The 23569-nt window shown below is 39.6% G+C and overlaps 1 protein-coding gene across 7 annotated transcripts in view; it reads left to right on the forward strand.

The window, feature by feature from the left end:
* The window catches only part of LOC134542659 (germinal-center associated nuclear protein), a 147017-nt gene that overhangs the window by 44239 nt on the left and 79209 nt on the right, over positions 1 to 23569 (forward strand). For all 7 annotated transcript variants that reach the window (XM_063387079.1, XM_063387077.1, XM_063387078.1 and 4 more), the window contains exons 7-9: positions 7583 to 7795; positions 11112 to 11380; positions 19051 to 19276. In XM_063387079.1, the coding sequence (XP_063243149.1) occupies positions 7583 to 7795; positions 11112 to 11380; positions 19051 to 19276 (708 nt within the window). The remainder of the gene's footprint in view (positions 1 to 7582; positions 7796 to 11111; positions 11381 to 19050; positions 19277 to 23569) is intronic.

The raw sequence follows: 23569 nt of genomic DNA on the forward strand, positions 1-23569 counted from the left end.
TCAAAAAATTAATTAATAAATATGTGTGTAGATGAAGAACAGAACATAATGGTGGCACCACTAGGTTGTTAATAACCTGAATAATAGACGTATTAAGAGATAGATTAGTAATGTTTGAAAACATTAGGTAGTTAATGTTACCATTAACCTTTGGGAGTTGTATGGTAGCTAAAAATAAGTTTGACTTACCGAATCAAACATCTTAAAGAAAGAACCAATGAAATCACAATGAGTGACGAACAAGTGGTAATGACGGAGTTAGTGGTGGAAACGAATGACCACGAATATGTTTTTGTCAACCAGATTATGGTAGACCTTGATTTTGTTTTGCGAAAAGTATGAGTAAAAGTACTCTTCCTATTAAGGATTTTTGGAGAATCACAGGATGAATTTTCTGCTATTCTCAAGTAAACAGAGATGAAACAACAGACAATGCACCATGAGGAATATACACCTCTACATCAAAATGGGGACTACTCACCCCTTCACATTAAAAATACTTAAATGCTCACACAAGTGAGCCAAAAAAAATTTGTCTCGGAATCGACATAAATTAGCTAAACGTAGGATGATCACATACCTACGAGAGAAAAATCTCAAAGCCAAAGAAGAACGAAGACGAAGACGAATATCAAAATACGAAAGGACGAAGAAAATGAGTGTGTAATCGAAGAAACAAAACAGGAGAGAAGGGTGGTACAAATACTCAGGACCGCCAGTACATACTACAACAAAAGAGGACCATACCTCATATAAAATGCACGTCGGCTTATTCATAATAGTGGGAAATCCTTACCTCCTCCATATTAAGAAAACTGCTTATTACAAAAAAATTGGTTTCTTTACCCCTACTTAAATCCTGGTCACTTAGATCCTGATCTTAAGATACCGCTCTGAACCCTGCAGTTCAAACAACACATCATGATAAAATTTAAAAAAATTTTCAAATAGAAGAATACCTACTCAAAGTTTAACAAAACTTACATTGACAATACTGATCAAATATGAAAGAAATATGAGCCACAAAAAAAAAAAGAAAACAAAAATCTCTAAAATGCTTATTCAGCGACAACACAAAATTGAAAAAATAAAAAATGAGAAAACGGTCGTCCAAAGGTAAATGACTAAGTCCCATACCTTAGACACTCAAGAAATAATTTAGCACCTGCAAAAGCAAGCTTGACCACTAACACAGAATATAATATGAACTAATTTAAGATTCAGCAAAAGGGAAGTGAATAAAACTAACTGCCTGTAACTAATCAAAGAAAATGTTATGAGAAGAAATCAAAGTAGAAACCATACCTTACAATGAAGAATGTGCCACTATACGACAGTCTCACCAAGCAGAACTCCACTACACGAAATTCACCAGAGATGGCTGTAACGGTGAGTCGCAGCAACACCGAGCCGAAGCTGCAACCACCCTAGCAAACTCCATGCAGCAGACACCCCACAGGAGAGTTTGTCATACAGCAACAAACCTATTACACAAAGCAAAACAAGAACAGTATCTAAGTTCAAAACAAAACAAACCTGCAAGAAATTGAAGACTGATTAGGTTGATGAAACTACACTGTGTAATGTGTGGAAAACATGTGCAATAGCTGTGTCGTGTGGAAAGATCTACAAGACACACAACACCTACACAACACACCACATCCCCACATGAACTAACACACACATAACCTACAAAACAGAATTTTCAAAAAAGTATATGTTTTGGATTACAAGACAAGAAACAAAACAGATTTATTAAAATGTTATTTTTGAAAGATGACACTAGTTAGACAAACAAAATAGAAAAGCAATAAATCAAGGTTAGCACTCAAAAAAATTAATTATTATTTAAAAACAAATAAAATCACCAAATATATTAACCTAAATTTAAACTATAATTAAAAATGAGTGATTGGATCTTCCATGGCCGATATATGGTTTGATAAAAAAAATGACTGAGGCCTGCAAAAAATGAAAAGTGCTGGTGAAGCCTAAACACTTCTAAACAGGACTTGGCACTGGCTCATGGCTCTGGCTCAGAGGACCTGCCTAAAAAAAAAACAACTTTGCTCACTGGCTAAACTTGACCAAAGTCAACAAAACAATTAAAAACAAAATCTAATGTCGTCTGGAAGTCACTTACTCCCAGAATAGAAAATTACATACATACATTAAAACTATAAAACTTTTATAATAGTGCTTAAAGAAAAGATTCAAAAGGGAAACGACAATATTTAAACAGAAGAAAACCACTGACCTTTTACTGCATCTCACTGAAACAAAATAATTAAAACAAAACAAATGTAAAATAATGAAATTAAATGAAGACAAAAATATTAATAGGCTCAAGAGGAAAAATTTTTAATAATGATCCAACACAACTTACGACAAAATGTTACTCAAATACTTGATTCAAAGATACTGCAGATTAAATACTTATAAAACAACTTCATAACCTCAATTATTAAATCGTGCAATGAAAAGTTATAACACACACATTAAATGAACATATGAAGAAAACGACAAAATGCCTCTGGAAAGAAACTAGATAAAATACATACCCAAGATGACCTGTAACACAACATTAGCTAAGAAAACAACATTAAAATGATTAAAACCACCTGATAAAAAAAAAGAACTTATTAAACGATGGCAACAAGCCAAGAAAATATACCTATCATGGTTAGTTTATGAAAAACGTGCCCCAATTGGTGATACACGAAAAGTAAACAAAACATCATCAATTAAAAATTCATTGAATAAACCACAGACTTTTCAACATATGGCAATCTGCAAAATAAGATTATAAACATTGAAATATTATGAAAACGAGAAATAATATGCAAACAATTCTCACGAACAAAACTTGCAACAATATTTTATTCAAATACCTTTTAAAATTATATTAATAAATAATATGCAAAAAATGAAATGAAAAACGACGACAATTTTATAGATTAACAGGAATAAAAGGTTAAAACCCTAAAACAGATTTATGACAAAATTCAACGACAATTACCAAACATAACCTCAATCTTACATGATTAAACAAAACAAAAAAAATCAGTGTTGAAATTAATCTAGTTGTTACACCAAACCTTAAATTACGTGTAATGAACGACACGAAAAACTCATGAAAACAAAACATGAAGATGATAAAAAAAATAACGTGTACGAAAATACATACCCCAAATACCAACTAATAACCACATGATTACTTGAACATAAAAAATTCAAACTAAGAAAACCCTATAACCAAACTTGTTCCCCAGAAATAATATATTAAAAAAATTAATGTTGCAACAACTTAAAAACTAGTACCATGGTTTTTTATTTATTTATTTATTTTTTATTTATGACTCGAGTACAAAAGTTACGAGGGACTCAAAGACTAGGACACGTGGGTGATCAGTCCACGATCAACTGAGTCAAAGACCCAAATAACAAAACAACGCCAACAGTAGTACATAAAGTTAGGCTGCAGCTCCTATACAATGCACACTTAAACTGAAGACCACAAATTATACTTAAAAGGAATACTTAATAACCTACCCAAATAACCTGTAAACTACATGATAAAGACAACACAACTGGTGTAAACAACAGGACCAATAACCACACTGATTCAAATATAGCCAGAAACTGTAAATAGAAAATTTGTTTATTTTAAGAAAGACTCACACATTAAAACAAAAGTTTAGATCTCTTGCAGATTAAATGTCACTGAAGACAAAACACCTTAGAAACTGAAAATTAAAACTTCAAGATTAAAACCAATGAGAGAAAAATAAGAAATCAAAGAAATCTCTTGGACAATACTAACTTCATAAAGTACCTTATAAGGAAAACACTTTAAAATAAAAAAAATAATAGATTGCCATAAAAAAATTATCAAACAATAATTACCATTAAATTAAATAGTTAAAACTGTACTTCAAAATGATAGATTAGAAATTATATAAAAGTTAAAACTATGAAAACTTAAAATTCGTTAATTTACTCAAAAAAAAAAATTTACGATTTATCCATAACAAGAAAAATATTGAAACTTAAAAAAAAAAAAAAAAAAAAAAAACAAAATACCAAAACAACCACGCTCTGCTACCATCTTTCTGCCGGTAATTTACTCTTGTTTCGGTTTGCTAAACCTCACCAAGGTAAATTACGACGGAAGACTCCGGGATCTTATGTTCCATAGGATTGCTTTGTTGTTTTCAAATAAATAACAAGTAGAGAGGAAATATGCCGACTGGGAAAACTACCGAACAAAAGTTGATAACCTGTTAAGAATTTATATAAATAAGAAATTAAATAAAAAGGTTAGGTAATTGCAACATAAAATACATACTGATATCGGGTCAGCCATAACAAAACATATTTATTTAAACAAGATAATAAAAGAGTATTAGTTGAGTATTCGTACAGTCAAAACAATAATGGGGCCCCTTACACAATTATTACTTAGTTACATTACCAAATAATTACGTAAATTTAAGATACAGAAAGTATTAAAATATTATCATTAAAATACTACTCATTAATTAAATGTTGATTTCGATGCCAAAGGGGTAGTTGGATGAAATATTCGATGAAATTGCAAGAAGATACGCGTGGCCGAAACAGGTTAACTACCCATGCTGCATGCTTAGGATTTAGTCGTCGAAAACTTTCCTGGGATTTTGTTGGCGGCTCCCATCGCCGTAGAACCACGGGACAAGCCCTTGGGTGCCCAGAATATGGGCGAAGCTTATGGATCACGCCTCAGGCATGGGGCAGCGAGAGGTCGCCAACACCCGGACCGCTAAACAAGTTTTTAACAACAAAAAATAAAACTATCCCATAAATAATTATAAAACCATGATTCCCGGGGAAAAGGCAGTAAAACTCACCTAATGCGGTAGTAAATACACAACTTTCGACATGGATGTCGATGGATACTTGATGAGCACAAAAATTTTGAAGTCTACATCATGGCTGACAAAAACAGAAAAAAAAGTATTACCTTTTCCTTTTCAATAGGAAGATGACCATAGATATGACAAAATTTAGAGATGAGAAACTTAAAATGTTACACTTTCCTGCACTTAAGTGCAATAACTCAATAATTAATCTTTACCACAATATTAATATAAACAAAAGGAAAAATTAATTTATGATGTTTAAAGTCTTTTGAAGTCCATATGTTTTTCTTTTAAATCCACAAAGTTTAACAAAGACATAAATATATTTTAACAAAAAAATTATTTTTATACAAAAACAATTATTTCTTACAAATTGATACTTAAGATAATAATAATTTCATTATACTTCAAATAATCAAAAAGTTAAAAACAATTAGGCATTGCAAAGCGATATAATAAAAAAAATGTAGCCTCCCAGTTTGCATTTTTAAACAACATATATAAGCAATAATGGGCGCATGCCCACACAACAAGTGCACAATGGCACACAAGCCACAGGAGTCGAGAAGTCAGGGTGAAAGTGAAGTAGAGAGCCAGCTATGGGTGAAAGGGCATTGAATTTCCCACTTACCACTCTGGGGGTGGAATGATGAAAATCACTCCTCGGAAGAAGCACTAGCGCTCGCGGTAGCCATGCGCGAGTCATGCTACGAAATTACCTACTCATCAGAACTAACTAAAACGACTAGCAATCTAGAAAAAAAAACTAGGGATAACTTCCGAACTAGGGATTACATCCCTTAAGGTAAGTCGCGGCGAGACTGCTTCTGAATAAAGTCGTGTGCAAAGCACCAGAGAGATGTGACCACGGTGACGACAGAAGGACGAACCGATCAATCCGTAGGGTTGCGTGTAGTTAAGAACTTGTGTTAGGGACCCGGAGGCCCAGGAAGTGGGGGAACTGGCCTCTGATTGGCTCGAGGTAGCGGGCAAGGCCCTCGCTCCGCCAATCAAAAGAAAAGAATTAATATAAGTGGGTGGTGGCCTGACTTAAGGGGCATCGGAGGTCACTTGCGCTCCGACAGCAGCGCGCTCCGTGGGGGCATGTCCTGCAAGAAGGACTGGCGTAAGCCTGGCCCTTATGGGACCAACTGGGAGCTGGAGAGAGGTGTGGTGGCCGCTAGAGTTCGCGGAGATGGTGGAGGCAGGCCTTTCGCCGGCCAGCGAGAAGACCTTGAGTTAGGTTCGCCGGGAGCAGAGGTTCAAGTCCCGGTCAGTGCTCTGGGTGGAGTTCGTGGAAAAGCTGCTGGCTCGTGAAAAAAGTGTTAGGGCGAGTGCCGATACATGCCCGACAGCCCTGGAACATAGAACGGGGCATGACTGGAGCTGCTAACCTAAGCTGGGCTCTAGGAAGAGGGCTGCTCTGGGAGGACGTTGAGAAAAGCACTCTCAGTCACGAAGTGTGACACTGTTACTGGTTGCGTTCTTGGCCTGAGGCGGGAAGAAAAATGATGGCCAATACTTGCTTGGCAAAATGACACAAGGCTATCAGTTGTGGCGCTGGGAAAACGTAGCGGGACTCTAGTAGGAAATATTTGATCAGGATGAACAATGGGCTAACAAAGTTTAAATTAGGGAATTTAGGTAAAAATAAATAAATTTAAGCCAATTATTTCAAATTTGCGGCACAAAGGATTAACGCAATGGCCTCTCAGGGCGTCCCACACACTGCCGTACAGTAGAGATTATACACGGGCACAAGAAGAAAGGAACATAATTCAATCATACATATAGGTTTATTAAGAAGTTACACACTCTTGTATACATCGTGAATCAGTGAACACAAGCGACGAGGTCCCCGGGGTGCTGACGCGTCTGCTCTCGGCCGGTGATGACGAGCTCAGGGCTCCGCTGGCCTAACATGGCGTCTCTCGTGTCCAACCAAACTACCGTTATGTTTTTATGATTGCGTGCCAAGGGTTTTGAATAACTAGAGACACAAAACATTCGTACAATTATTGTGCTCTTTATCGTCAATTAAAAACTAATATTCAAACAAAGTGTGGTGACGGAAGAGGAGGCCGGACAGAGAGCAGGAACAACGCGCAGTAACCGGCCCGGGGAGGGGGGGGGATGCAACTGGGCCCAGTTAGGCCCCACCGCCAGGAAGGAGGGGATACACGCCCCCGTCATGCCAGAGTGGCTGGGCGAGACGGCGCTGCAGTGCACGCTAGTCTGTGCAGCCGTGCAGCGCGCAGTGCGATGGAAATGAGGATGCATGGGCCAGCACAGTGCGATACACCAGGCACGCCGTGCGTGTGACAAGTTGCACGGGCTTACATGTGTGGTGCCAGAGAGAGAGGTTTAGAAATATGGAGTTGTGGAGAAAATACAAAATGAAGATTCTTTAAACTTTTAAAATTTGATTAAAAAATAAAAATAAACCCCATGAGAATTAATACAAGATAAAAATATAAACACATTAAATTAAAAAAAATAAAATATTAGTGCCATTAAAATATCTAAAAGTGGCACACATCATCTGTCTGTTCGACGACCATAGGTTTGAGGGTTGTTTAGTTTGCAGACTCGCAGGCCGTCATGGGCCCTCCTCGTTGCTCCTTGCTCGCTGTGCCTGGGTCCTGCAGCAGCTGCTAGGCAGGCCTGTGCGTGTCTCGCAGGAAGTGCGGATGGACCACGAGCGCGCCGTGAAGCAGTACTCGCGCAGTTCGGCCGACCAGGACGACACGCTGTGTCACGAGCTGAGACCTGCTCCAGTGCTGCAGCGCACCATGCGCTACCTGCTGGCCCACGTGGTCGACTCCCGGGACCGCGACGCCAACCCCTACGACTGGTTCCACTTCCTGTGGGACCGCACGCGCAGCATCAGGAAGGTATCGTGGCCTGCGCTTGGCCGGCACTAGTGCGACTGGGGTGCCGAGCGGACCTTCGCGTTTCCTCCGTGCTGGCATACCTGCACCCTGGAGGGGCGTGGTTCAAGTACTGGGGTGCAGTGTGATCCGGTTGGTCTCCGAAGTAATGTTGACTAATTTTTCTTCAGTAATTTTAAGATTAATTACTGTTGTTTTGGTTATCACAGCTGCATGTGCTTTGGAACAGAGTAAGGTTGTTTGCTTGTTTCTTTGACCAGTCTAACTCAAGAGTTTAGAAATGGTTTTGGGTCCAGTAAAAGGTAAGAAATTAATTGTTTTTCAAATGGGAAAATACAAGTTCGCAATAAAATTATTTATATTTTTTTGCTTATCTGTTAATAACAGTTGTGAACTTAATTAGCTAATTTAGCAATAGTAAAACTGTACCTAGGTGAGAGTTGGGAGTGTCTGCCTGGATGAACTGTGGTGTTGCGATTCCCCGAAGGCTACACACGTATAGTGTGACAAGAGGCGGCCGAGCTAGCAGTCGGTAGGCCATTGTACGGTGAAATTAAAACTTTTAAGCTACGCTTAAAATTAGAAGGTAACTTTAAGCTAAGCTTAATTACTAAAGGTTTAACATAGCTGTGGTGAAATTAGCCTTTATTAGCATTATTAAAAGAAGTACTTCAAGACGATGATGGATTTTTAAGCAATAATATTTTGAAAATTTTAAAATTTTTATATTTCATTATGTACTAATATTGCTTAACTAAGCTACTAAGGGCATTTTTTTAAATCCAACTTGTTTTCTAAAAAAAACTCAGTTGTCAGCATGTTGTAAACATTGATACATGTTTACATGTTTACACTTATTTATGTCTTAGTTATATGTTTACTTTTTCATTTAAATAAGAATAATTATATTTTTCTTTCATGTATTTAAGTACTTGTGCATAGTGCGACGACCCAGGCTATTTCCATAGCATATGAGTTGATATTCATGTTTGGGATTCTATTCTTCTTTGCTGAATATTTATTTAAGATTTATTATTCTATTTATTACTGATTTCGCTTCACTGGACTCGTTAGCTATAGTTTTGGAATATTAACTCTCTCATCAAGTAGGAAGCGAGGTTGTCTAGTCATTCTTCCTAGCCTAGATGCTCTCTGGCCGGCTATTTTGAAAGAACAATTACTCAAGTGTTGGGCCTCGGATTGAGAAGATGTCCTCTGGGTGTAGGGCGGGCCCGCGCATTTATGTAGCTTTGCAAGTGTCAAGTCGAGGAAGTCCGGGTTCTTACCATACGGACCATGGGGAGTCGTGTTTCACAGTCATTTACACTACCGCGTCGGGCGAATATCCGCCATTGTGCTGCGAGACTATACAGCTGCCATTCCTGTCTACACTGGCGAGACACACACATTTGAAAGAATTTTCAACCAATCCTGTGCGGAGCCAAGCTGAGTCGCCGTCATCAGTAGTTCTGCTGGGTCGTAGTTCTGGACTTTCTTCCACAGCGAGAGTTGCAGCACATCCTGAACCGGCTGTGGTCCAGACCAGAGGTCCTCGAAGAACGGAGTTATTGCAGTTGCCCTCCCCTGAACTGTGTCGAGAATATTTTATCTAATTATCATGTGTAGAATCATGTGACTGTTTCGTAATCTTTAAACTGAACATACTAGTATCGTCACTCAGTTTCAATGGGTCATCCATTGTACACTATAAACAAAGATAATTGCAAATATTTTGTTTAATGAGCCATTTCAAAATATAGAACAATGGTTGAAAGAATAATGATTTGATATTTTAAAATTATTATTTCAATAATTCTTTGGATGGGTTTCGAAAGATTCATATTTATAACAAGAATATTATTGTGTTTATTACGTAGTACATTTGCTAACAGTTTCCAAGTTGGGCAAACAGATTTCTAAACAAGTTAATGGGATAAATGTTAAAACAAAACAGATATATATAAATAAATAAATAAATAAATACATACATAAATATAAATATATATCTCTGTAGGTGTACACACACGTAGAAACACCGCAACTGGCGCCCAACTATCATACAACATGTGTGTTTGTTTCAAGTCATGTTAGCGATTCACAGACATTTACATACACAAAAATGTATTACAATGTAATTCTGAAGGAGAACTGGATCTCCATAAAAATTTAAATTTTTTTGTTACTCACATTTTTTCTAATTATTCTCTAAAGCATTTTAATACAAGTACATAGTTTACAGTTTTAACAACTTGTTAGGTTTTGGTATATTTAAACTAGCATTAAATTGTAAGAACAGATAGTTGGAGTTGTGCTGTCTACATAAAAAATACTGTTGAATCATGTTAGTAACTGGAAATTTTAAAGGTAACTAGTTTAACCAGAATTTATTTCTTATTATATTTTATAGTATTTTTAATGTAACGAATCTAACCTAACAATTTTACAGTATTTTATTATGTAGCAAACATTACATAACTTATAGTCCACACTATTTAATTGTATTTTAAATGTAGCTAACCTAACCCAATCGACCATCCACACTATATTGCAATGTAGCTAAGCTAAGCTAAGCACTTGTTAAAATGGGAACTACTTGATGTATCACAACACTATTTATGAAAATAATTTTAAAGCATGTCAGGAAGTTTAAATAAATAATTTCCATGATATTTTAGGGTTAAAATAAAACAAAGAAATATTGTTTATGTTACTATGTACCGGTATTGTATCTTTACTTTATTCACTAAACCACACAGTTTTGCTTTGCAGCTACTGAGTTGTCCAGAATCCAGTGGGAATCAAAGAGCTCAAACCTAAGAGTGACACTGAGGCGTGCCTAGTGCACGGGCCGTGAGCCTCGCAGTCCACGGGTACACACGGCCACCGTGCTTGAGGTGTGGCTCTAATGGCACGGTCCTTCCGTCCATTGCCGTGGTGGCACGTCGTAACAGCTTCAGTGCACCAGAGAGGCTGTTACGGGCGTAGACACCCGGTCACAGTGGCTGAGTCGTGGCCCGTGGAACGAGGTGGAGCACCGCCACATCAGGCATCTCTCTCTTCCTGATTGGTCAGTCGTTGCGAGACTTTCGCTGCATGTCTGGCAGGTGTCGTCATTGTTGGCTGTGTCTATGTCAGTCGGAGTGGACCTGCCCCGTTGGCCTAGAGCGTGGCGGTGTTGAGCCTTGTGAGCCTTCATACGTGACACTTCCGTAGTTGGCCTAGCTGTGATACTTTAATACAGTACTTTTATATCAGATATGACAGTGTGTTTGGCTTGAGAGCAGCACAGTAATGCACCGAGTGTGGTGTGCTTGCGCAGGACATCACGCAACAGGAGCTGAGCGACCGCAGCTGCATCGCTCTGATGGAGCAGTGCGCGAGATTCCACATCCACTGCGCGGAGCAGCTGGTCGCGGAGGACCCGGCCGTCTTCGACCAGAAGATCAACACTGAGAACCTGACCAAGTGCTTGCAGACGCTCAAGTACATGTACGGAGACGCAGCGCTGAAGGGGGAGCCCTGTGTCTGCGAGCCGGAGTTCCGTGCCTACACGGTGCTGCTCAACCTCAACGACGGCAACTTCCTCTGGTGACCGACTTCCTCTCTCGTTTCCCACCTCGTCTCTAGAACATACTGGCTTCTCTCTTTATTCCTGCAGCTCAGCTAAACCACGGGAACTGCCTCTTCATCCGTTATCCCCCATTGGACCCCTAGAACATGATTGCTTCTATCTATATCAGTGCAAATGCCACTATTTTGAATGATATTTGCTATTTTAACACTATAAAATCTTGGCTCTACTAATGGGGATTCAAAGTCTTTGTTTTCCATTTACTTCCTATCTAGTCGTATCGTATAGCAAATATATTCACTTTAGCAGTCACAACGCATTTTTAAATAAATTTTTTCCATGATATTAAAATAAACATTTTGATTAATTTTTTTTGCTCATTATAGTTTTACAATAGAAAATAAATATGATTCCCTTACAAAGTGAATTAGAACGTTAGCAGGAATGCCAGCGTCTGTGCTACGCATCCTTTCTTCTTTTCTTGTGTAACTTAAATGTTCCCTTGAAATGACTTTGGGAGACTGTTTTTTTTTTCTATTTCAAAAGGTACAATAATACAAAAGTGATTCCATCTAAATATAAGTGCCTCTATGTTTATTGTACTATTAGTTAAGTAAATATAAAACAACATAACATGAATATCACAAACAGGTTAAAATGGTAATTTAATTTACTTATAGGTATTGACAAATATATTAAAATTATATTCTTCAGTGAAATGATTGACAAATATATTAAATTCATTAAATTATACTAAACTATATTAAAATTACACCATTTAAAGTATGAGCTGGCCATAATTAGGAAATTACTCTTAGGTTACATTTGGCATGGATGAAGAAAATCAAAAACTATAAAAAGGTTAACGAAACCATCCCACAGTTAGCGCTTAGAGTGATTCAAGTCCCGTAGAGAAAATTTTTTTGGATGTTCCAGCTAGTCGCAGCTAGTCGCAGCTAGTCGCAGCTAGTCGCAGCTAGTCGCAGATAGTCGCAGATAGTCGCAGCTAGTCGCAGATAGTCGCAGATAGTCGCAGCTAGTCGCAGATAGTCGCAGCTAGTCGCAGCTAGTCGCAGATAGTCGCAGATAGTCGCAGCTAGTCGCAGCCAGTCGCAGCCAGTCGCAGCCAGTCGCAGCCAGTCGCAGCCAGTCGCAGCCAGTCGCAGCCAGTCGCAGATAGTCGCAGCAATTCGCAGCTAGTCGCAGCAAGTCGCAGATAGTCGCAGCCAGTCGCAGATAGTCGCAGCCAGTCGCAGCCAGTCGCAGATAGTCGCAGCCAGTCGCAGCCAGTCGCAGCAATTCGCAGCTAGTCGCAGCTAGTCGCAGCAAGTCGCAGATAGTCGCAGCTAGTCGCAGCTAGTCGCAGCCAGTCGCAGATAGTCGCAGCCAGTCACCGCCAGTCGCAGATAGTCGCAGATAGTCGCAGCCAGTCACCGCCAGTCGCAGCCAGTCGCAGCCAGTCGCAGCCAGTCGCAGATAGTCGCAGATAGTCGCAGCCAGTCGCAGCCAGTCGCAGATAGTCGCAGCAAGTCGCAGATAGTCGCAGCTAGTCGCAGCCAGTCACCGCCAGTCGCAGATAGTCGCAGATAGTCGCAGATAGTCGCAGCCAGTCACCGCCAGTCGCAGCCAGTCGCAGATAGTCGCAGATAGTCGCAGCCAGTCGCAGCCAGTCGCAGATAGTCGCAGCCAGTCGCAGCCAGTCGCAGATAGTCGCCGCCAGTCGCAGCCAGTCGCAGCCAGTCGCAGATAGTCGCAGCAATTCGCAGCTAGTCGCAGATAGTCGCAGCTAGTCGCAGCCAGTCGCAGCCAGTCGCAGCCAGTCGCAGATAGTCGCAGATAGTCGCAGCCAGTCGCCGCCAGTCGCAGATAGTCGCAGTTAGTCACAGCCAGTCGCAGCCAGTCGCAGATAGTCGCAGCTAGTCGCAGCTAGTCGCAGCAAGTCGCAGATAGTCGCAGCCAGTCGCAGATAGTCGCAGCCAGTCACCGCCAGTCGCAGCCAGTCGCAGCCAGTCGCAGATAGTCGCAGATAGTCGCAGCCAGTCGCCGCCAGTCGCAGATAGTCGCAGATAGTCGCAGCAATTCGCAGCTAGTCGCAGCTAGTCGCAGCAAGTCGCAGATAGTCGCAGCTAGTCGCAGCCAGATTATCTTGTATCTTTATAGAAAATAATCATATTATAGATTATGTATGTTTACTTAAAGACTACTCTGGATATAATCCTTTTTATAAGGTTTGCAAGAGTAGTTTATTTATATTTATTGCACACATGATTATATTTTTAACACACATATATATATATTATATAATATAATACAGTTTATATTATATAATAATTCATATCCTTTTAGCTTGCTTATACAGGTTTCCAGGGCGTTATTCTGTCATAATTCTTATTTTTATTTTCAAAGAGAGATCTGGTGTATATTTTTAATTCTCTTATTCTTAATTAATTCTTTTCAGTTCATTTATCTAATTTGATATAATATTCCGGCTGTTCGATTACACTATACACAAGAAGAACAGCCAAAGAAACTTGTGTAGGAGATTCAAAGAGTTATTTTATTTTTCTGTAATTAGTTATTCCGTATCAGAAAGCAGATCTTCCATCAGAGATTGTTCGTGCATCCAACTATCGAAACGCTCCAGTCTCTTGGATACTTCAAAGGTGTAATTTCTCCATATGTCATAAGTCTTCTTATCTCTCACAATTTGATTAATATCCTCAATATCAACATCCTCCATAGCCATCTTCCTTGTGTACTTGTTTCGTATGTCTTCTATTTTAACGCAATCATTTAGAACATGCTCTACTGTGTCTTCTTCCATGCACACAGGGCACATAGGGCTTTCCACTAAGTTAAAAGAGTTTAATTTGTGTTTAAAATTCCCGTGACCTGTTAGGAATTGTGAAGTGTAGTGGTCAGTACTTATCCATGAAAATTTCATCCGTTCTTCTATTGAAGGGAATATATTGTGTGTATGCCTTCCCTTGTCAGAGTTTCGCCACCTTTCTTGCCAGATTTCAATATTTTCTATGTGAATTCTGCGATATTTTGAAGCAGTGTATTCCTTGTTCATCTTTAATATCACAACTTTTGCTCTTTCTTGTATTAGTAGGTCTATAGGTAAGGCTCCAGCGATAACCTGCAGTGCTTCTAAAGACGTAGTTCTGTAGCTTTTTGTTACAGCAATTAGAGCTGTTCGTTGGGATGAGTTTAACCTTCTTCTTACATGTGAATTGCGTAGTAGTTCATACCAGACTGAGCAAGCATAGGTAAGTATGCCCAGGTATACTCCATTGTACAGTGTTGTCATAGTATTAGTGCTCAATCCTACATTTGTAGGTTTATGACTCCTTATTTTTTGCATTAACAGTAGGGCCTTTTGTGATGCTTCTTGTATGTGTTCTTGGTATCCTGTTCCCGTTGTGATTTGTACCCCTAGATACTTAACTTTTTGTTTTATCTTCACTATTCGTTCTTGAAATCTTATTAAAGGTGGTCTGTCTTTATGTAATTTTCCCTTTAGTAATACGCCTTCAGTTTTTTCAGATGATATAAGAAGTCGGACACTGCTTGCCCAGGTGTTGATAGAGCGTAGAATAGTTTCTGCTGTCTGCTCTAATTCGTAGCGTGAAGTAGCGGGTATAATGAGCAAGCCATCATCTGCATAGCCATATATAATGTTATTTACTGGTAACTCAATTTTCAGAAGCTCATCAAATATTATATTCCATAGCAGCGGGCCAAGGACTGAACCCTGAGGACAGCCCATGGAGAGCTTCTTTTCCACAACTATGTGGCCCAATCGACATTCACACTTTCTATCTTGCAGAAAGCCCCTTATGGCAGCATACAGGTTCTTAGGTGTGTTTAGATTCTTTAAGCGCCATAATACTTGAGGCCACCAAGCGTGGTCGAATGCTCCTGCTATATCTATCGTCACTCCAAGCACATATTTTTCTTGTAGGTTTTTAATATATTGATTTACATCGTATAGCGCCTTTTCTGTACTATACCCTCTTCTGAAGCCATACTGCTGTTTATCTATTCCCTGTATTACTTCCAAATAAGCTGTTAGTCTTGCATTAATGAGCCGCTCATAAATTTTTCCCATGTTAGGCAGCATAGTTAAAGGCCGGTATGACTTAGTTAATTTCGGGTCCTTAGCATTTCCCTTGTATATGATTTTGAGAACTCCTTCCTTCCATATTTTTGGAAATGTTCCTGAAGATAAGCATAGATTATACAGATGTAACAGTACTTCCTTGATTCGAGGGTAAGCTCGCCAAATTAACTCAGTTGTTATATTATCTTTACCTGGTGCTTTTCGTGGTTTTAACTCTTTAATGATCTTGTCAAGCTCTTGGATGGTGAAAGAAACTGTGTCTTCTGTATCAGGCAGTTCTTTCATCGCTTCTCTCTTCATCTTTTGAATATTCGTATCTTCATCTGGGTTGTCATTAGGTAGTAAATCATGTAGAATAGTTTCCAAATTTTCTGTAATGTCAGTAATTTGTCTATTTGCCATCATCATCCCTGGGATTTCAAAAGAACTTCGTACTTTGCCAGCCATCACCTTGTACACATATCCCCAAGGGTCCATATTCCCCTTGTTAAGGACAAGTTTTTCCCAGTATACCTTCTTCTTTAATAAAATATCTTTCTTATATTTCTTTCTCCTTATTCTGTACTGTTGTAAAATTAAAAGTTTATAAAATCCATTTGCCGCTCTCTTCATGATTCTTCTTAGTCTTTCCAGATCTCTTCTAGTTTCTTCTAATTCAACATCCCACCAGGGATTTCCAGGAATAATTTTCGTTTGTTTCCTAACACATTGCTCACAGATATTCTGTAATATAATTGTTAATCTCATGGCGAGTGCTTCTGCGGAGTTATATACATCTTCTTCATGTGATAATTCATTTATTTTGCTTGTTATTAATTCATCAAACTTCTTCCAATCCGCGTTCTTATGTATGTACCGTGGACTTATTATTATGGGAGGCATCTCAGTTCTTTGCAATTGGATTTCATAGGTCATCAATCTGTGGTCACTTGAACTGTCCAAATGAATCTTCCATTCATTGACTCTTTCTTTCATGTTGTTATCAGTCAATGTCACATCAATGAAAGTCTCAGTATTAGTTGCTGGTGATAGATATGTTCCTGTTAATGGATCATCATTAATAACATATAGATCTCTTTCCATGATAAAATCGTTCATGATCTCACCTTTTTCGTCATTCACTGGTGAATTCCAAAAAGAAGATTTTGCATTTGTGTCTGCACCAATTATTATATTTTCATGTCCAATTGTATCCAATATTGAATTAAGCTTATCAATATGTACTTCAATAGGATCTGAGAATTGAAAATAGGATGAGATAACGTATATTTTCATCATCCTCATCTGCATGATCATGCAAACATGATGTTCATTAGAAATGCCGGAGAGTAACATCGTAGTTAGAGTTTCATTTCTAATCCAAATTGCCGATTTCGGATTATCTCCTATTGCATATATTAAACCATGGATTCCTGCAACTTGTCCACGTAATACATAGGGTTCTTGTAATAAGATCACATCAAGCTTCATTTTTTCTGCAATCTTATTTAATTCAGCACTGACAACAGCTGAACGTTGTGCGTTTAGTTGCCCTATTTTTATGTTATTTTCATATTTCACCATAATTAGTTCTTTCTATTTCTCTTTCGTAAGCTCTCTTATAGGCAGGGCAATCAGTGCTATCTACCCTATGCTCGTGTGGTTTATTCTCTCGTCTGCAATTTGCACACTTATTTCCTTCATTTTTCTTACTACATTCTGTATATTTATGCCCATCAAGTCCACATATAGAGCAGATAGTTTTGCTTTTACATTTATGTGCGGGGTGTCCATAATTCTGACAGTTGAAACATCTAGTTATTGACACAAAATCCCTAATTTTACATGCAGAGAAACCAATATACATATGTGTTCTGCTTAACAAGATATTCCTTATTTTAGGTGTGCATTCAATGACAAGGTGCACTGTTTCTTTATTATCCTTTCTGCCGCGTCTTGTTCGCACCATGAAACCAGCTCTGAACTCCTCCAGTGAGACTTCATCTGCGCTCAGATTCTGAGCAAATATTGTGCCAGCTATATCAGGGTTATCGAACTCCCTAGGCACGTCGTACATAATAACTTTCGGGCCCTGCTTTGTAGGGCGCTCAGTACGTAGTCCTAGTTTAGATATTTTCTCATCTTTTTGCAGTTTTTCAATCGTGCTGGAGTCTTGTGCTTCGATTATAATTCCTCCTTTCGAAATTTTCCTTATTCCTTTGAATTTCAGCCCATTCTTTATTGGATCAATGTTCTTTAAGATCTCTCTTTTGGTGGTGTCACTTGTTTGAGTTTCGTCACTTGGCAGGACAATCAGCAACTCCTTCTGTTTAGGTATGATCTGTTGACGAGTAGTCCCTCCAATTTCAGCTGCACTTGTTACTTTCGCATACGTCTTCCTTATCACAGGGCCTTTACTTAATTCTATCCCCTTTATCACTCCGTTAAGCCGGGAATTGTCTATCAGAACCTTATCTAATAGGCCTCTTAGCTGTGTTACTCTGGGCAGAATATAGTTTGTAGATGCTTTGTTAACCTTAGATATCTCTGTGGTCATGTAGGTGGTTAGCTCAATTATTAATTTTTCAGCACATGAAAGCACCTCCTGTTCATCCCATTTAGGGTTTATCACAAACTCCTCAGTCGATTCTTCCTTCTCAGCCGTAGTTTTGTCTTTCCTGAAGATTTCCCTTATCATCATTTTAACTATAGTAGGGTCTTGTTCACATATTATGGGACCAACAGATAGCAGCCATTTTCTTTCAGTTAAATTTGGTACTGGTTCCTTAGCCCAGTTTACTTTCTTATCCAGCAATTTGTCAACCAGTATGGTCACTCTCTTCAAGTCCAATCCTCTGTCCTTAGTGTAATCCGTCAAAAGGGTTTTCCTTTCGGACCAGTCTCCTTCTATTGGATGTTTAACTGCCTCTTGCAAATCTTCATGCCACTGCTTTCGATCCATCGTAGAACCAGCGGGCTCACACTGTCTAATCAGTACTATTGACTGTCTGGCATGCGTTAAAGCGGGGGGCTATCACCCCAAGCCAGCTGCCCTCTTAGCCGCTGTTGGTCTTATAGCAGCACACAGAAAAAACCCGGCTGACTGATAGCCAACAGTCGTTGCCACCCACGGACCAACTTTGAGGTGGGGCAGTGCCCGATACCCTTTAACCTCTCTCCAAGAAAATTTCAATTCCAATTCCAATTCAATGCTCCCATTCACACCAAATCAGCAAAACAGAACGCAGTTGATTATGCAAACCTTTGCGTAAACAACCACGAACGCCCACTCAAGACAAGGTGCAAAATGGGGGGTTTAGCTCGAGGTATAGAGTATGAGCCCAGTGGGAGATACCCCGAGAAAAGTCGCAGCCAGTCGCAGACAGTCGCAGCCAGTCGCAGCCAGTCGCAGATAGTCGCAGATAGTCGCAGCCAGTCGCCGCCAGTCGCAGATAGTCGCAGCCAGTCGCAGCCAGTCGCAGCTAGTCGCAGCTAGTCGCAGATAGTCGCAGTTAGTCTCAGCAAGTCTCAGCCAGCCGCAGCCAGTCGCAGCGAGAGCGGTGAGCAAGGGGGTGGTTGCAGGGACCTGAAGCAAGTGCGGCCGGAGGTGCTGCGCTCGCCCGAGGTGCAGTTCGCCCTCAGGGTGCACGCAGCAATCAGCAGCCAGAACTACGTGCGGTTCTTCCGGCTGGTGCGGCACACCTCCTACCTGAACGCCTGCCTGCTGCAGCGCTACTTCTGCCAGGTGCGCACCGGGGCACTGCTGTCCCTCTGCAAGGCCAGCTGCCCGGGCCGGGCGCGTGTGCAGGTGAGCGTGCTACTACTACTAACATGTGTAGTCTTGTTGTCACTCTATTAGGCCAGCTGTGTTTGCTGTGCCATTGAAAATCATCTCAATTTAATCTGGTTTTATTCCTTGGATGATATTATTTTACATTAATGCCTTATCAATGGTATGTACGTGTTAATTTAATCTCATTTTAGTATTTTTTAATTGTTTTTTCTCGATATAATAAAAACATGTATTTGCACTCAATAATACTATTTATTTTTGCATATCCTAAATCATTAAATCCAGGAACTTGTAATATTGTAAATTTTATCACATTATTTTTGCTTTATTTTTTCCTAATGATATTCTTTACTGCCGATGTGATAATGACTTGCCCATTTTGCCCATCCACTAATATTTGTTTCCTATTTGTGTAAATGTTTCCATAACTATGTTGACTGCTACATGTATCCACCCTCTCTAGTTTTGAATCTGCAACTGAAACTCTGTAGGGTGCATTCCAGTGTGGGCAACCTTGAAAAGTCAGTGCAGTTATCAGCTCATATGTCTTTCATGTCCATTTGGCCAGTCCTATTCTTATAATTCAATGATGCAATACCAACTGTTCGTACGCGTACGGAAAAAACATTTGTGTGACCTTACCCTAAAATAAAGACACATAATTCCGTAAGTGAGATTTAAAACACGTCATCCCGCCTCTAAGTTTGCTTAAGACTGTTGAAGGATGGATTTATTTTCTGTAGTTTTCAATATGTAATGACAGTTGAGGTTATATCTATAACAATGACAATAAATATTGCATCCAATATTTAACCTTCTGGTTGAAAGAGAACCCAGGATGGATTGTAAATAACCATAAATATCATTCTTAATTTGTTGGCTTATAAAATTGTGTAATACAGTAAACTCCCGGTATACCGCGCCCCGATAGATCGCGGAATCGGGTATATCGCGGGTCAAACCATGTCCCCCAATCAGAAATGAATAATAATAATAATAATAGTAGAACCTCGTTAATTCGTGATGGTCGGGACCGAGATAATCACGGATTACAGAATTTCACGGACTAGCGATTAAAAGCCCGGAAGGTCTTGTCAAGCTTCTCAGACACCGGCGTGCAGCTGGGTTAAGGCCAAGGTCATGTGACGTAACATCTACCGAGGCTTACTGCGCCTTGGCAGCAGATGGATAAAAAATAGTAAACTCTCCATTATTCGTGTTAATTGGGACCCGCCGATGCCCGGATAATTAAAATCCTGTAAAAAAAAAAGTAATAAACCCGGATAATCCGTTCACAGTAAGGGCCGTCTTCGAATCAGTCTCGGCTTAAAAAAATACGGCACTGCCTAGCCATTAGTTCACGGTCATTTACAACAGCCGAAGAGAGAAAGATAAGATCGTGCTGAACTTGCACACATAAATTTTGGGTAGCGCCCCCCTCCCCCCCCCCCCCCCCCCATCCCACTCATCCCACTTCGTCCAGCCGAATGCCAGCCAGCCAGACACGTCACTCGCCAGGCGCCTGCCGTGCGTTGGCGGGTGGAAACAAACAAAGGGAGACGGGAAGCAGAAGTCATGACATCCCCCTCAAGTTTAAAGAGTGACAAATGTGACAGCTGAAAAGGGGGCGGCACAAAGGGTCGGTACAAACAGCGTTGCAGAGTTTGGCGGCCTATGCGAAGGCTTGCAGTGTTTGCCGGCGGCCGGCCCGCGTGCCGTTAATTTTAAGCGCTGACAATTTTTACTTCTCTTTTTTTTTCTGCACTTTTAAATCGTCCTGGATTATCCGATTCCCGAATTAGCGCGTCACGGATTAACGAGGTTCTACTGTAATAACAATGGAATAAATGGTTGACAGCCGATTAGGATAATTTTGCGTTGTAACTCACAAACTAAGCATCGGGCAGAAAAAAGCCTAGGCGTAGAAAATGTCCGCAGTGAAATTCTAAACAAGATATTTCCGTACATTATTCCTCTATCTTGTAGTGTTTTAAAATTATGGTCCAATCCAGCCCAGTGTTATTTTCTGAAACACTAGTTCTTAACATTTTTTTTAACCCACAAATAAAGCATCGGACAGGGGACCCGATAAAGCCCACCGTCCAGCGACATTATCCAGCGTGACTCGGCTGGGGATTGATTTTGGATAGGTTTGGTTGACGGCAAGCGCTGGGAGGGGAGAGGCGAGCCGAGAATATGCGACCAAGACACCCGGGTAGACGGGAGGAGTGGAATATAAGCGCCAGTGATGAGAGGGGCGATTAAGCCGAAAGGGGGGAAGTCTGGTGACCTTGAGTAGTTCACTCATTTCCGTCGGCACACTTCTCGTGTTCACGTGTGTTGACAAGCGGAGACATATAAATGTTTTGTTATAACTTGAACCTACAGACGTAATTTTATTCGTTGTATTATACACGTTCATCTTTTTACTTTGGTATAATGTTTTAACATTAAATAGTAAAGTAAATCAGCTAGCGTATTTTTAATCTTTGCCGAGGAATTCCCAGTGGACCAATACTTACGTGAACCATACTGTACCACTTTTGCCGTGAGGTAGTAAACAAGCCCCGGATATGTTTATGTGTAGCGGCCTCCCGACCTTTAACCAGAGGCTAGGGAATATAACACTTGCCGATCGGAGCCACACACACTCAGCAACTCGACACAGCGTTTGATGGAATAAGTAAAGACAACGTTTAACAGACTTTTTAATACGGCGCCACTGATTGCGCTAAAATTATTTTGGTGCAATTTTTGTATCCCACATGTGACCATTTATAATTTAATGTAAGCATGGATAACAAAGTTTAACCACTTTACACGATAGACGATTCTTTATTTTATATTGTACGAATGCTAGAATCGTTTTTCACGTATCTGCTGCATACTTCTGCAAAAGACACGCTATCTGTAAGTACGTAAATCTAGAATTTTTATTTTGTCAATCAAACTCGGTACTTTGCGATTCATATTCGGTTTGAAGTATTACTATGGCCTTTCTATTTAGAAGACTTTGACCACAGAATCGTGTGTAACCGCACACACTGCCCTTACTTTGTTACGGACACTCAGACGAAGCAGATACTGTGGCTGACACCACGAGACTGGCAGCAGCTTGTGTGCCGCACGTGTGTATGGCGGCGTGTGGCGCGCTCGTAGGCCGTGCGACAAACTGTGCGCGGCATGCGGAAAAAAAATATTCAACATTTACTATTTATCTTTAAAATTTATTATTTTTATTTTCTCACCCGCGTTTAGTGAAAACTGCGGATGCAAAGTCCGCACAAAGGCGGGCCGTCTATACTGTGCGTGCTTGCCGACCTATTAGAACACAGGCGGTGTTTTATGCCTTTTGACCTTGGTCACATCGAAACATCGCGGTTATACAACAACGCGGGTAAAAGTTATGTCCCCCGACAACCGCGTTAAATAGGGAGTGTACTGTATTTTTGCACTTTATAAGTTTACCAATATCCATATTATGAATGCAATTCCAAATTATAGGTCCATAATCAAGTTTAAATCCAACCAGAGCTATACAACACACAAAATGGAATCAGCATTAAATTTATTTTAAATAATATACGTAATGATGCTGAGCTTTTTACTATAATCAAATTTAAGTAATTATGTTTGAAGATTAAAAAATTACTCAGAATTAAGTAAGATACTAAAATCTTTAACAATTCAAGTTTATAATAGTTTTTTCCATTTTCAAGTTGCTATTCAAAATCAATAGAATGGACCTGTCTAGAGATGACATTTTTTTTTACTGAAACACAAAAACTTATTTTATGCAAATAGCTTAAAAACCAGTGTAGGTATTGGTCACCCAAACCAAAGTTAACCAATTTGGTTAGTAAAATGTGTTGATCGACTGTATCAAAGCCCTTAGCTGAATCAGAGTAACATTAGCATCTACTTGACGTGTTGTTACTTCTGTATGGATATGGTTGGTAAATATTAATAAATTAGTAGTTGTTTTACCAAATCTAAAACGGCGTTGGGAACAGAGTCTTTTTTAAATTTATTTTGTATTCAAGACTTTTAAATGTTTGATGAAAAACTTAAACAAATTGATAATAGGATATTGGTCGTAATTTAATACTTACATTCAACTTGCTACCTTTTATATGTATGGGAATGACCTTAGCTTTATCCCATTATCAATGCTGTTATTAAAGACAGTGCAAGAGAGGAACAAGAAGAAGACAGCATCCTTTATCATGAAATTGGGAATACCATCAGTGTCTGTTCACATTGTTGGATTTAAGGAGTTAATACCCTAAAGAGCAGGACTCTGATATA

This window comes from Bacillus rossius (genome assembly GCF_032445375.1).
Source record: "Bacillus rossius redtenbacheri isolate Brsri chromosome 9 unlocalized genomic scaffold, Brsri_v3 Brsri_v3_scf9_1, whole genome shotgun sequence".
NCBI lineage: Eukaryota > Metazoa > Arthropoda > Insecta > Phasmatodea > Bacillidae > Bacillus > Bacillus rossius.